The following is a 15,560-nucleotide window of genomic DNA, read 5'->3' as shown; positions in this document are numbered from 1 at the left end:
GCCAAACATTTAACAAAGGAGTGAATAGTAGCCAAACATAAACATAGGAGTCAATAGTAGCCAAACGTATAACATAGGAGTGAAAAGTAGCCAAAAGTATGACCTGGGAGTGAATACTAGCCGAAAGGCTAACTTGGGAGTGCATGGTATCCAAAAGGCTAACTTGGGAGTGAATAGTAGCCAAACATATAACTTGGGAGTGAATAGTAGCCAAACATATAACATAGGGGTGAATAGTGGCCAAAAGGCTAACTTAGGAGTTAATAGTAGCCAAACATATAACTTGGGAGTGATTAGTAGCCAAACATATAACATAGGGGTGAATAGTGGCCAAAACGCTAACATAAGAGTGAATAGTACCCAAGCGTATAACATAGGAGTCAATAGTAGCCAAACGTATAACATAGGGTTGAATAGTGGCCAAAAGGCTACCTTAGGAGTTAATAGTAGCCAAAACGCTAACATCAGAGTGAATAGTAGCCAAATGTATAACATAGGAGTGAATAGTAGCCAAACGTATAACATAGGAGTGAATAGTAGCAAAACGTATAACATAGTGAAAAGTAGCCAAAAGTATAACTTAGGAGTCAATAGTAGTCAAACATATAACATAGGAGTGAATAGTAGCCAAACGTATAACATAGTGAAAAGTAGTCAAAAGTATAACTTGGGAGTCAATAGTAGTCAAACATATAACATAGGAGTGAATAGTAGCCAAACGTATAACCTGGGAGTGAATAGTAGCTGAAAGGCTAACTTGGGAGTGCATGGTATCCAAAAGGCTAACTTGGGAGTGAATAGTAGCCAAACATATAATACAGGAATAGTAGCCAAAAGGCTAACTTGGGAGTGAATAGTAGGCAAAAGTATAGAAAAGTTGTGAATAGTAGCCAGTAGCCACTGTTTGCAACAGTATATCAGCACTATCCTGCACGGCAGATGTGTGGAATATAGTGATATCACTAAGATGGTGAATCGGAATGGAAAGGGCCTCAGTAAGAGAAGTCACCGGTTCACGGTTGTTCATAGCGTGGTGTTGTTCCAGGATGTCATTCTGTGCAGCGGCTGCTCCAGTGCCCTTGACCTTTGCATCACATGTTTGGCCAACCCTGGTCAGAACATCCTCATCCCAAGACCAGGATTCTCCATCTACAAGACGCTGGCCGAGTCCCTCGGGATCAGCATCCTCATGTACGACCTTATTGTGAGTACTTCTCAACAAGTGTAAAAAAAAGACCGTCGAGTGGATCCCTCCAAAATGGGAATCTCAGCTAAGATTCCCGGATCAGTATGAGACACTGGTTATGATCTTGGGCCTGTTGGCTGTTGGCACCAGCAAACACCAGGGTCACTTTGGGTTACTGCCATTCCTGGTGCATCACCTCTCTCCTCCCCCCGCCCCGCCCCCCCCCCCCCCCCCCCCCCCATCACACACACTTTGAGCCCTTTACCCCTCATTACACTGAAATGAGTATGAAAATTGATCCCATAAATTCATTTTGTAATTGTAAAGAGTTATGTCCCTTGCTCCGTGCTTTTCAACTTGGTGCATACTGTGTGAAATGGGGACAAGTTTTCACAGAAACTGAGTTATGTTTTCCAGAGAAGGGGCATTTTGTGTGTTTTAATTTCTTGTTTAACCATTTTATCTGACAACATGAAGCAGCCCAAGTGTGTATCTCTTCTTAAGGCTTTATAGGACTCTTTTTTTTTATAATTTATGTTCACTACTAAATAAACAAACAAACTTCTAAACAGCCCCATGTCAGGAGATAGGGATGACATTGCTTTCTTGTATGTCTTAATCATGTCAGTTGTAACACAAGTCAGTTCAAGTTGCAACATTTTGTTCTTTATCTGATATTAGGGGGAGGTTGGGTCGAAGCTTTGGACATTATAGTGTAAGGATGTGAGAGGTCTCTGAGATGTTCTCTCTCCGATATTGACGGGAGGTAGGGTCTAAGCTTTGGACATTATAGTGTAAGGATGTGAGAGGTCTCTGAGATGTTCTCTCTCCGATATTGACGGGAGGTAGGGTCGAAGCTTTGGACATTATAGTGTAAGGATGTGAGAGGTCTCTGAGATGTTCTCTCTCCGATATTGACGGGAGGTTGGGTCTAAGCTTTGGACATTATAGTGTAAGGATGTGAGAGGTCTCTGAGATGTTCTTTCTCCGATATTGACGGGAGGTAGGGTCTTAGCTTTGGACGTTATAGTGTATGGATGTGAGAGGTCTCTGAGATGTTCTTTCTCCGATATTGACGGGAGGTAGGGTCTAAGCTTTGGACGTTATAGTGTAAGTATGTGAGAGGTCTCTGAGATGTTCTTTCTCCGATATTGATGGGAGGTTGGGTCTCAGCTTTGGACATCATAGTGTAAGAATGTGTGACGTCTCTGTGTCTTCCAGCCGGAGAAGTCCTGGGAGGCTGACCTGGGTCACATGGAGGAGCTGATCGACGTCAACACCGCCGCCATTATCGTCACTAACCCTTCCAACCCCTGCGGCTCCGTGTACAGTCAGCGCCACCTGGAGGACATATTGGCGCTAGCGAACAAGTACAAGCTGCCAATCATTGCAGACGAAATATACGAGCATTTTGTGAGTACATACCTAAAAGACACATTCTCCGATTGCTGTGTTCTTGCCCCATGTTTATTTTTAGATGTATTTCATGATTGTGTAGTATGTTTACTTGAACACTCAGGGGTCAAAATGTTTCCAATTTGTGTTAGGGTTGCGACAGGTACTCGAGTACCTGATTACGGGTTGGGTAGCCTAGGACTCGAGTCCAATTTTCAGCTTTGGTCCAATTTTCAGGACTCGAGTACCCGTTCAGGGCAGATAACTCGTAAGTCACTTCAAAATGGACGACAAAGCGGACAAACGTTCAAATGTTTGGGCGTATTTTGACCTTGATGACACAAAGAAAAAGACCAAATGGCGTCTCTGTGGCATATGTATCAGCTACGCAGGAAGTTTTAAACACAAGAGCATTTACTTTGATATTCTGCATCACTTGTGGTTTTAGGTAAGCCATGCAGGCATTTAATAAAAAACATAATACCTTAGAATAGATCAATAGATGTTTTATGACCCTTTTTTCGCAAAAGCATTACAAACAAGTGGGACAACATTGAACTACGGGTACTCGAGTTCAGTTTTCGTACCCGGTCGCAACCCTAATTTGTGTCTGCCATCCCTTAGTTGTCCACACAACATCAGTCGTTCAAAACACTCAATACCTCGAAGCTTTATCATGATATTATCATACAACATCACTAATTTCTTTCTTATGCTTTCTTGGGCTTGACTTTATCAAACTGTGGGTACATAGATTATGTTCTGTACTGTAGCTGATCTATAACTCAAGTTGACCACAGTTTTCTGATATGATAATTAGATTATCCAACTAATGATAATCATTATGCATTATATGATGGTTGCCATTGATGACATTGCCACATAAGTACTGTTACCAAGGTAACAGTGAGTACCAACTGTACTAAAATCATGAGAGTCATCACAGATCTAAGATTTTATTTATTAGATTAATTTATGGATCCTGTTTGCAGCCTGGTTTTGTCTCTGTGCAACTAGGTTTTCATGTCAACATTCACCTAGTGCAAGTTAAATCAATTTCCGGAAATCGTGCCCTGAGACTAAATTAACACAGTGAATGTGCATATGCTGAAATGAAGACCCTCCTGTAGACTGGTTTCTGACTGTGCTTGCCTTGCCACACCTTTATGATGCAAAAAGACGAGAGTCTAGTTTCAACCAATAAGGCTTGTGCAGTGTTCAGAATCTTCCTAAAACCTAGACAATGAATGTAATAAAACTGTTACTTGGGTAAAAATAGATATATACTCACCGCCAAAAGAAACACGAACCATAGAAACATATAGAGAAGTATGTACGTTAAGAAGAGATGTTTCCAGTGTGTACCACTTAATGTCAAAACTAACAATCAGTCAAGTGTTACCACTTTGTCTTTATGCTGCACATGATTTCCAAACTTTACATGTTAATCTTGCACAAGGCAAAAGGTACGTCTCGAGTCATGGATCTTTGATGTCGCATGTGATTTGTTTATGAGAGTCGGTTCATACAACATAACAGTTTGTTCGTGTTGTGCATCAAACCAATCTGATATCTCTTGAATTCGATTTGCAAAGTTGCGTCCCTTGGGCATGCCAGAAACAGATGACTGTAGGTTCGATTCCTTGTCGCCCATTTATGTTTCTAGGTTTGTCAGCACCTTATCTGTGCTTGTGGCTTTCACAAAAATGGTAAACGTCTGAGACCTGCATCACATCAGGCTTTTCTCCCACATTTTGGTGACATGCCATGATATAACTGGAATACTGTTCAGAGCGGCATTAAACCAAGCCTTACTCTCTCCCTTACTTAAGCAATGTCCACACTCCTCTGTAAACACAAGACCCGTGGGGTAGAATAGGTCTTCATCAACCCATACTTGCCATAAAAAGGGACTATGCTTGTTGTAAAAGGCGACTAACGGGATCTGGTGGTCAGGCTCGCTGGCTTGGTTGATGCATGTCATCGATCCTAATTGTGTGGATCGATGCTTATGTTGTCAATCACTGGATTGTCTGGTCCAGACTCGATTATTTTACAGACCGCTGTCATATAGCTGGAATATTACTGAGTGCAGCGTTAAACAACAAACAAACAAACAAACAAACAAACTGTAAACACCAGGCCTGCTTGGGTGATCCCAGTAATGGTACATCTCAAACATGCTCACAGAATTCCAATCCAGCATGGCAGTTATCATGACCATGGTTGTCGAGTTGCAAAAAATCATTTGAGCCCATGACTGTCATTAGTCATGTATCGATGTGAAATTTGATACGCAGTGAGAGTGTGATATATGTAGTAACATATGTTGCATCATGTGATTATTTCTCAATTAAGAATCTCGGCAAGAAGACAAAAAAACAAGAATAATCTTTTCTGTCTGAGTCAGTGAATACAGTTTTTGTTTGAAGAATTACCTTGGGATCATTACTCAATATCCTTTTTTAGAGAGGGCAAGTCTTTCAGAATGATATTGTTTTACGAATAATATAGAAAAAAAAGGTCGGTAAACATGTTGCCCACAAAAAATCTGAAACCAAGAATTAGTCTGTGCCGTGTTCATGTATTTCCTCTGGTCACAGGTGTTCCCGGGCCTGAAGTACCACCCCATCGCCTCACTCACAAAGGACGTCCCTGTTCTCTCCTGCGGAGGACTGACTAAGAGGTGAGGTTTGTTTGTGTACCGCTGGCTAAATCACTTGGAAACATGTCAAGTCATGTGCTCAGTTTGATGTGAGCAGAGTTGTTCCCCTTGCCGTGCCACAGTTTAACATAGCTACCCCACGCACTCTAACTTTGAGCCGACCAGGATTATCCTCTAAATGCTGAGGACCAGGTAGGGTAGCAGGGTACACCTGTAGCACCTGTTAGAGTCTTTTGGTACGATACCCGTGAAGATCTGGGTTAGAATAGGTCTTCAGCAACCCATGCTTGTCATAAGGGGCGACTAGGGGGTTTGGGTGGTCATATCATAATATCCCAATTGTGTAGATTGATGCTCATGATGTCAATCACTGGACTGTCTGGTCCTGAATCAATTATGTACAGACCGCTGTCATACAGCTGGAATATTGCTGAGTGTGGCGTTATACAACAATTAAACAAACTTTTGGTACCACACGTCAGGGAATTAAACTTCTGTCCCTCTTCTCTCTGAGCAAACCCTCTATCCACTCGACCATAGATGCAGTCTCCCCATTCTGGAATTGCAGGATATGTTTGTATGGACGTATATATACTGTATATATATGATGTATTGTTTTACTACATAACGACACCATGGGAGTCCATACAATAACGGCATATATTCAACGTACTGACACAATAGTTCACATCATTGTGGCAACGTCCATGGTGGTCCACAGAATAATGTTGCATGGATGTCAGATTATAACATTGCCACAACATAAAATATGTATCCAAAACCTAACTACAACGTTCCAATATGACTTTGAGACCATGTAGAAATGACATATCACAACATTTGCTCACATTGTCCACTGAATAATGTTGCTTGGATCAAGTTGGATGTAATATGATAACATTGTGACAGTGTAAGATTGTAAGCTGGGATTATTACATACAGCTGTGTTCAGTGACTGTGTCTACCTACAGGTATCTGGTGCCGGGCTGGAGACTGGGATGGATTATCATCAATGACAGACACGATGTACTTACTCAAGTAAGTTAATACGATAACAGTGTTAGAAATTGACACTAGTCTTGTAGTCCTTGCCAAACTGCCCAATAGTTAAGGTATCATAAGGACTAGTAGAAATTTGCCCATTTTAAGGGTTTTGCTATATGTTATCATTCTAAGGACTAGTGGGCTAAAACTCTTAGTTTCTGTTGCTGTTAATAGTTTTCAGGGCCATTTAAAACATTTACAACTGCTTTGCAAGTGACAAACTTGACACGTGTAGTGAGTGAATGAGGTTAACACTACTGTCAGTAAAACTAAAGTCATGACATTAATCCCATCTAGTGGGCTGAAAATGTTAGTTTCTACAGCTGTCCGATAACTTCTGACTTTTTACTAAAATGTATTACATCTTCTTTTACCACTTGACTCCATGAGTCTTTTGAGTAAGCAATTAGCTAGAACAGAGTTGTCTCCCTTCTACTGCTGGTGGTAGTGTGTTTGTTAGACTGACCTCTTGCCTTATGCCTTGCCAAGGCGTGTCGCCTCATCTATCTTGCTACACTAAGTGTAACGTTAGTGAGCAGGTGCAACAGAGACAGGGGACTAGTCAAGGTGTTTGTTGACTGCTGCCATCTTCCCGAGGCAAGGGAGTTAACTGACTATGAAAGTCCAGTTTCCACCCTTGCTGAACTAGGCTTGAATTTTAGCCCCACCAGTGGCTATGTCCCTTCTGTGCCCCTTCTGTTGACTAATCAGATTCCATCACTCATATCACTTGCATTTGCTTCAAACAAAATGGCAGTGCCCCGTCAACATGGTCAAGGTGATGTGTTAGATAATCAAGATATACATTGTAATAAAACGGGTCTTACCTCGCGAAAAGCATTAAATTATGTGAGCACTTCATCAAAAACATGAAGGAATTTGCCAAATATCTATCGACGCCCAGTTGGGGGTACACATGCTTTGCAAATCCTTCAGTCGACCGAAATCTGCATGTCGTTGTTTACAAACCAGATGTCTAGTTAGTTATGCAATTTTGATTGAACTCTGCATAGACTCATTAGTCCAGCCAAAATGTAACTTCATAATATCAGCCTAGCTCTGCAAGGGTGGAAACTGGATTTATATAGTCAGTTAACTCCCTTGCCTCAGGAAGATGACGCTTGCTGATTCTCTGTCTTGTTGTAGGTGAAGTCTGGGTTGGTCCGCCTGTCACAGAGGATCCTTGGACCCAATTCTCTCATCCAAGCAGCTGTACCAGATATACTAGAAAAGACACCTGCCTCATTTTACCTGGAAACTCTCAACTACATCAAGGTGAGGTGTAATAGCATCAGAAATAAAAGAATGTTTAAGATAATGTTATTTTCTAAGTAATCTCATGTCTTGAACGTTCTTACAAGAATCTTTTCATTCACAAGTGCCAGTCAGTTGAAGGTTGGCATCTAACAACAACTAGAACTCAACACCCCCTGACAGATTTAGATACGTGTAAAGTTGAGCAGGACATGATCATTTGTATGAATAAAACTTAAATTCATTTACAACATGATGTTGTTCATCATCAAACAAAACGACCCGTGAAGATTATGGGGTAGAATAGGTCTTCAGCAACCCATACTTGCCGTAAAAGGCGACTATGCTTGTCGTAAAAGGTGACTTATGGGATCGGGTGCTCAGGCTCGCTGACTTGGTTGATACATGTCATCGATCCCAATTGCGTGGATCGATGTTCATGATATTAATCACTGGATTGTCTGGTCCAGACTTCATTATTTACAGACCGCCGTCATATAGCAGGAATATTGCTGAGTGCGGCGTTAAACAACAAACAAACAAACAAACATCAAACAAAACATTGCCCTATTCTGGGTTAAGGTCCAATGCTGGATTCACCCAGAAATGTTGGCATCTGTGGAGATTCCAAGGAAGAAACACCCAGTACTCCATACTTGTCACAGGAGTTGGAGATTTCATTTCAGTTACCAAGACACTAGTCCTTTCCTTGTGCTATCTTGTCTGCCCATCTGCCCGTGGCTGGTAACTTTTCTGTCGGGCTGTCTGACATATTCCTCCACATGCCCACTTGTCTGGTAGATAATTTGAAGACTACTTACGTGTTCAGTCTTATCATAACTTCTCCGAGATTTACAAATAATTGTTTGCATTATTTCAACCAAATGAAGACACGATTTGTCTCTTGTGTTTCCTAATTTTTCAATATTTATCATGTCTGAATGCAGGGGGGCGGACGGGTAGCCTAGTTGTTAAAGGGTTCGCTCGTCATGCCGAAGACCCGGGTTCGATTCCGGACATGGGTACAATGTGTGAAGCCCATTTCTGGTGTCCCCCGCCATGAAATTGCTGGAATATTGCTAAAAGCGGCGTAAAACCATACTCACACACTCACTCTGAATGCAGGCAGGTAACTTAGAAGATGGGCAGGCAACACTAATGGGTCACCTGCCCTACTGTCTGCTTATGTTTTAAAATTATTTTAAACACTTGTGCAATGAACCACTAGTTTATCGTGGTACCGATGTACGTCTGCTGACCTTGGCATTAAACAACCCTCATTACTCCCCCGTTGCTGGATGTTTATGTCTCTCCATGTTCGTATCTGTACAGAGGAACGCCGATGTGTTCTATGAGCGTCTGTCTGCCGTCCCGGGGCTGGTTCCGGTCATGCCGCAGGGTGCCATGTATATGATGGTAATGTATTCAACACTGACTCAGTCTTCAAGGAGATATCATCACATGCGCTGTGATACCTGTGAACATCCGGGATAGAATTGGTCTTCAGCAACCATGCTTGCCGTAAGAGGCAACTAACGGGATTGGGTGGTCAGGCTCACTGACTTGGTTGATGCATGTTATCAAATCCCAATTAAGTGGATCGATGCTCATGATGTCAATCACTGGGTTGTCTGGTCCAGACTCGATTATTTACAGACCGCTGTCATATAGCTGGAATATTGCTGAGTGTGGCGTTAAACAACAAACAAACAACATACACTGTGTAATCATGAACCAGTAGTAATATTAACAATTCTACCTTGCACTGAAATTTCGATTGGTCCAAATACTATTAAAATTAGGTACAGTTCAATCCATTTATCTCAAACACCATCATCTCTAATGTACCGATACCTCGAACATAGTCCCCAGTCCTGAATGCCTCACTTAATGAATACGTCCCGTGAAGATCCGGGGTAGAATAGGTCTTCAGCAACCCATACTTGCCGTAAAAGGCGACCAACGGGATCGGGTGGTCAGGCTCGCTGACTTGGTTGATACATGTCATCGATTCCAATTGCGTGGATCGATGCTCATGATGTCAATCACTGGATTGTCTTGTCCAGACTTGATTATTTTAGACCGCCGTCATATAACTGGAATATTTCTGAGTGCGGCGTTAAACAACAAACAAACAAACTAAATGAATACATGTAAATTTGCCCTCTTTTCTTACTCATGCAGGGGGCGGTCGGGTAGCCTAGTGGTTAAAGCGTTCGCTCGTCACGCCGAAGACCCGGGTTCGATTCCCGTCATGGGTACAATGTGTGAAGCCCATTTCTGGTGTCCCCCGCCGTGATATTGCTGGAATATTGCTAAAAGCGGCGTAAAACCATACTCACTCACTCACTTACTCATGCAGAAAAGTCCCGTCTTGATGGCATTCAGATGTGTCTAATTCGCTATGGAATACATATTTGTAAATCTTGCCACAGATATTACATTATCTTTAATGTCAATGGTGAAACAAATTAGCTGTTTACTTACTGAAACATTTCTGCCGCATATGAATTAGAAGTGGTTTTGCTGAGCAGTTGTTTGATGTGAAGCGAGTAGTTTTCGAATTTTCTCCAACTGTTGCAGGTTGGGTACGACAAGGACTTGTTCCCCGAATTCAAGACAGACATTGACTTTACACAGAGTCTGGTGACAGAGCAGAGTGTCTTCTGTCTACCTTCCACTGTAAGTGTCATGGACCCGTGTGGATTAAGAATGTATCCATCTATGCCTTGTACTCATATATATATTTACATCTGATACCCGTGAAGATCAGGGTAGAAAAGGTCTTCAGCAACCCTTGCTTGCCATAAAAGGTGACTATGCTTGTCGTAAGAGGCGACTACGGGGATCGGGTGGTCAGGCTTGCTAACTTGGTTGATGCATGTCATCGTATTCCAATAAGGTGGATTGATGCTCATGATATCAATCACTGGATTGTCTGGTCCAGACTTGATTATTTACAGACCGCCGTCGTATAGCTAGAATATTGCTGGGTGCGGCATTAAACAACAAACTAACAAATAAAGAAAAGTTAGTGTCAAGGTGAGGAAACTCATTCCTACATATCATCATCAATTCATATCCAACATCAGTGTACCCCATTCTGAAATGGATTGTACACTGGAAGTCTAGGTCAAGTTCTGGTTGTAAAAACGTCATATCTGAGATACTCTGACATATGTGAGTTCTAATCCCATGTGGTACAACAAAACCGTTCTTAGTATTCACCATGGATGCCATGTACACATGGCATGAGACCAGATTCACCCACTCACCATCCTTGGTAGATGTGTTTCAATGATGAGGCTGATGAAGGTGGGATGGGTAGAAGGGTACAACGGTTGATGGATGAGTTCGGAGCCTCACATTGAAGGAATTGTGTAATAGTGAAATCTTTATTAAATAATGTCATGGAGGTATATCCACAAAACTTGAGTTCATTGAGCAAATCTTTTCACTGTGACAAGTCAGGGGTCTGTGACCTTTAGGAAATGGACAAACTTGAGGAACATGCAGTGATCAAGTACTTGCAGTAAAAGGGTTTAACACCAAAAGTAATCCTTAAAGATGGGAGTACAACACAAGGGAAAGATGTCTCCGTTAAGAAGTGGACAGCAGATTTAAGAATGGCAGGGCGATCCATGAAGACATCCCCCATCCTGGAAGGCCTGTGACATCAGCAACAGAGAAATGATCGAGAGAATCCATGATATAATGATGACTGCCTTGGGACTGACTGAGCGTCTTGTTTCTAGTTCAGTAGGCATTTCTGAGGACATTATCAGGGTTCATTTGGCAATGAAGAAGGTATCGGCTTGTTTGGTTCCTGACCCTAAGACATCTGATCAAAAGAGCACCAGGCACAATAGCTCTGTTTGAAGCTGATCCAGAAAGGTTCTTGCAACAATTTGTGACTACTGACAAAACCTGGGTTCACCACTTCCAGCTAAAGTCAAAATGACAAGTAGTGGAGTGTTTGACATCACCACTACCAAAAGAGGCAAAGGCTGTCCCATCAGTTGGATAGGTTATGGCATCCATGTTCTGTGATGCCGAGGATGTCATCATGGTGGACTATCGTCTAATAGGTCAGACAATAAACGGAGCATATTATGCAGCACTTTTGAGGAAAGTACAGCGTGAGGTTATACCTATGAGACATGTCCGTCAGGACAGTAGGCCAGTACACAAGTCAGTCATTACCATGGTTACAATTTGACTCAAATGATGATGTCTTTGACAGGCAGGAGAACGACTTCTACTAAACTGGGATAAAATCAATATGGAAGGGGGTTTGGGTGTAAAATAAATACTTTTAATATCTTTCAGGTCAAGTTTCTCTCTCTGTGAGGCTCAGAACTAATCACTACCCTTGTATTTGTAGGGTGTGATTCACTGACCGTGACAATACATCACATGCATGTAAAGTACAGTTCCATGCTTTAGAGGCATCCCTGACTTTTATTATCCCCCAGCACGAAGTGGAAGGGGGATATAGGAATCGGTCCTGTCTGTCCGTCTTTCCGTCCATCATGTTTCGTTTCTGGGGCAGAACTAAAAAAACATGAGAGATATCTTAACCAAACTTGGTGGGTCTAGTGGTGTACTGGTGCCTTTTGATAGTTTGGGATTTTTGAAAAATTAATTTTAGAGTTTCCATGGCAACAACTTTGACTTAAACTGAAAAGGGTGCTAGTGCTCGTTTCTATACAGCAGATCTTGATAACGGTATAATATTTCCTCACAAAACTTGTCACATTCATAGGTCTCATGGTGAACTGTTGCCTTTTGATAGTTAACAAATTTTTGAAAAAATTATTTTTCGAGTTTCCATGGCAACGACTTTGACTTATACTGGAAATGGCACCAGTGCTTGTTTCCGGAACAGATCTTGAAAACCATACAATATATCTTGCCTTGCACACAACCAGACGTGTCATATTTGTTGGGGATATGAGTATTTTAGGCTTGTATAGACTTTTGACTTGTGCAGCTGTTACATTCCAGGAGGCTGCATTAAGTATTGGAGAAAACACGCTAACGAGGTTTTGGTAGACAGAGCATGCCCTGAGGAGAGGGAAAAACCAAGGGGGCGAAGCCCCCACGGTTTTTCCCGACCCCAAGGGCATGCTCTGTCTACCAAAACCGAGGGAAAGTGTTTTTCCATGCTTATAAACCAAAAAAATAAACTTAAAACAACATTTATCAACATTGTTTTGAACATACTTTCCACGAACCTTAAGAAACGCTCGTAAAATATCTGTTGCTGGCGTACGGATCTTGAAAAGGACATTCTAAAAACCAGTGAGGCTTATCAATACCTCTGTAGCCTCATGGTACACTCACTGGGCTACAGATATGAAGGTTGCGAGTTCGATCCTCGGGAATATAAAGAAAACATTTGTTATTTGATTTTACTTTTCATTACATGTTACAATCTGAACGGAAGTTATATTAATAAAATACCCAGGACACTATATAAAATCCCTGGGATATTATATAAAATCCCAGGGACATTACAACGTCCCTGTTTATGAGATTTAACCCGACTGGAAAGTAAAGCCTCACAATAGGTCTTAATGCCTATAGAAAGAAGTCTCTTACTTAATAGCGATCCCAATGAATAGGTTTATAAACATGACATCCTCACTCTCTCCCTGCAGTGTTTCCAGTACTCCAACTACTTCCGCATCGTGTTGACCGTGCCCACAGAGAAGGTGACTGAGGCGTGCGACCGGATCCAAGAGTTCTGCAGCAACCATTACACCGATGTGCTGAATGGTGTCAACGGACACCAGCATTGATCATGTGGTCTTCATGCATGGAGCAGCACTGTTCAAGCATAGAGCAGCACTGTTCAAGCATGGACCAGCACTTATCAAGCATGGACCAGCACTGTTCAAGCATGGATAAGCACTGTTCAAGCATTGATCAGCACTGTTCAAGCATGGATCAGCACTATTCAAGCATGGACCAGCACTGTTCAAGCATGGACCAGCACTGTTCAAGCATGGAGCAGCACTGTTCAAGCATGGACCAGCACTGTTCAAGCATGGACCAGCACTGTTCAAGCATGGACCAGCACTGTTCAAGCATTGATCAGCACTGTTCAAGCATGGACTAGCACTGTTCAAGCATGGACCAGCACTGTTCAAGCATGGAGCAGCACTGTCCAAGCATGGACCAGCACTGTTCAAGCATGGACCAGCACTGTTCAAGCATGGACCAGCACTGTTCAAGCATGGACTAGCACTGTTCAAGCCATGATAAAACATGTTTAAGAATGATCAACGACTGTTTTGTATGGTTTGGTCATAGATTCAGCTGTGATTGAGCCTAGATTATGCAGTTCTTGAACATAGTTTAGGCTGTGTTGGAGTGTGAGTTAAGACATGTTTATGCATAGATTAAACTGTGTTTGAGCATAGAATAAGCACTGTTTGATTCTTGATGGCACCAGTCACAGATCTGCCAATGTATAGCTGTGGGGATACATGCAGACAGGGATGTAGATGGTGAATGTAGTTTGGGGCAATGATCCTGCCATGTACAAAGGGGTTTCCTGTACAGTGGGACAATTCACTTGTTCAGGGATATTACTGATAACAAATTGTCTTTTTAGCGGCCTTTCTCCTGTGTCATTACAATTTATATACTACTCAAAAGAAGTTAAGGATCACCTGATTCTTTCATATTACTTTAGTTAATCTCTCATGTCATGACAGGTTAACTTTACCATTATGAAAGGATCGGGTGATCCTTAACTTCTTTTGAGTAGTATATTTACATTCTTCAGGACATCATGGAAAACATTCTGTAATTTTAGAAATAGATGGATTTTGAACTATTTTTTCAAATATTTATTTTCCATAAAATAATATTCTTATAGAAGTCTTTTTTCCGCTCGTGATGAACACATGAAGTATTGCTACAGGCATGTACCTCAACACACTAACAGGTGCTCCAGTGTATATTTTCTATAAAACTCTATACATCTCGTTAGCACAAGCACAGGTCATGCTGCACTGAAGTTGGTGAAAGTATCACTATTTCTGAAGGTATCACCGCAGCAAGTCTGTAAAATATATTAATCTATTATTTTGTGCAAATGATATATTTTTGATATTCCAGCTGACCTATGCATGTATTATAGTGCCTTTGATATTTTGATGCATCTTCTCTATTTACTCTTGATTGATTACAATGATGTCCATGATGTAGCCGTGGACGATGTAGTTGTGAGCGGTGCCGCTGTGGATGATGTACATGTATTATGTAGTGAAATGTATAAGACAAGACATGAACATGTTTCTAAGGAAATTGGGTGGTCAGGCTTGCTGAGTTTGCTGGTGGATTTCGTCAAACCCCAATTGCTTAGATCAATGTTCATGATGTCAATCCCTGGATTTTCTGGTCCAACTCGATTATTCCAGACCGTTATCATACAGCTGGAATATTGCTGAGTGCGGCGTTCAAAAGTGAAACAGTTCTGATTATTTTGATGGTGTTTTTTTTGCTATGTTTCAAGTAATACTTTGATTTTTCTGATCAGTATTGTTTTAAACCTAAGGTCTTATGTGTGACATGGGTTAAATTGTTTTTTTATGCAAATTTACACGCACAAAACGTTGGAGTTCCTTGCCTAGCACAAAATGAGGTTGAATTCTCAAATTGTTACACCAAGATAATTATTTTAAAAATGTCAAGGTTTAAGACCTGTACATTTGAATTGTTGAGTTTGTTAGTTAGTATGATGATATTTTATTGAAATGTTAAGTTTATGTGTTTGTTATCAGTTGAGAAACTTGCCTGAAGTTTTTTTAACATGTTTTCTGAGTTTTTAAAAGTATTATTGTTACATGAAAGGATGGAGTATTACTACAACTTTCTTAGGATAGCGTATCACAAACCCAGCTGTCCACAATTGGCAAAGTAGTCAAACAATCGGCAGATTTGTCAAACAGTCAGTTACAGCTGCAAATAAATGTAGGTTTAGAGCTTGTATTACACACAACT

General features: G+C 41.3%; 1 protein-coding gene across 2 annotated transcripts in view; it reads left to right on the top strand.

Moving 5' to 3' along the window:
* The window catches only part of LOC124147250 (tyrosine aminotransferase-like), a 38,542-nt gene extending 24,302 nt beyond the window's left edge, over positions 1–14,240 (top strand). Inside the window, exons 5-12 of one of the 2 annotated variants that reach the window (XM_046517908.2) lie at positions 1,046–1,204; positions 2,408–2,599; positions 5,185–5,267; positions 6,218–6,284; positions 7,437–7,565; positions 8,877–8,960; positions 10,128–10,226; positions 13,208–14,240. In XM_046517908.2, coding sequence (XP_046373864.1) covers positions 1,046–1,204; positions 2,408–2,599; positions 5,185–5,267; positions 6,218–6,284; positions 7,437–7,565; positions 8,877–8,960; positions 10,128–10,226; positions 13,208–13,348 — 954 coding nt within the window. In that variant the 3' untranslated portion in view covers positions 13,349–14,240. The remainder of the gene's footprint in view (positions 1–1,045; positions 1,205–2,407; positions 2,600–5,184; positions 5,268–6,217; positions 6,285–7,436; positions 7,566–8,876; positions 8,961–10,127; positions 10,227–13,207) is intronic. The other variant, XM_046517906.2, reaches the window with a different exon arrangement.
* Positions 14,241–15,560: the final 1,320 nt, after the last annotated feature.

This window comes from Haliotis rufescens, unplaced genomic scaffold (assembly GCF_023055435.1).
Source record: "Haliotis rufescens isolate VD_foot unplaced genomic scaffold, xgHalRufe1.0.p SCAF_30, whole genome shotgun sequence".
Lineage (NCBI taxonomy): Eukaryota > Metazoa > Mollusca > Gastropoda > Lepetellida > Haliotidae > Haliotis > Haliotis rufescens.
Note: the sequence above shows the minus strand (reverse complement) of the source record. Positions and strands in the feature narration are given on the sequence as shown.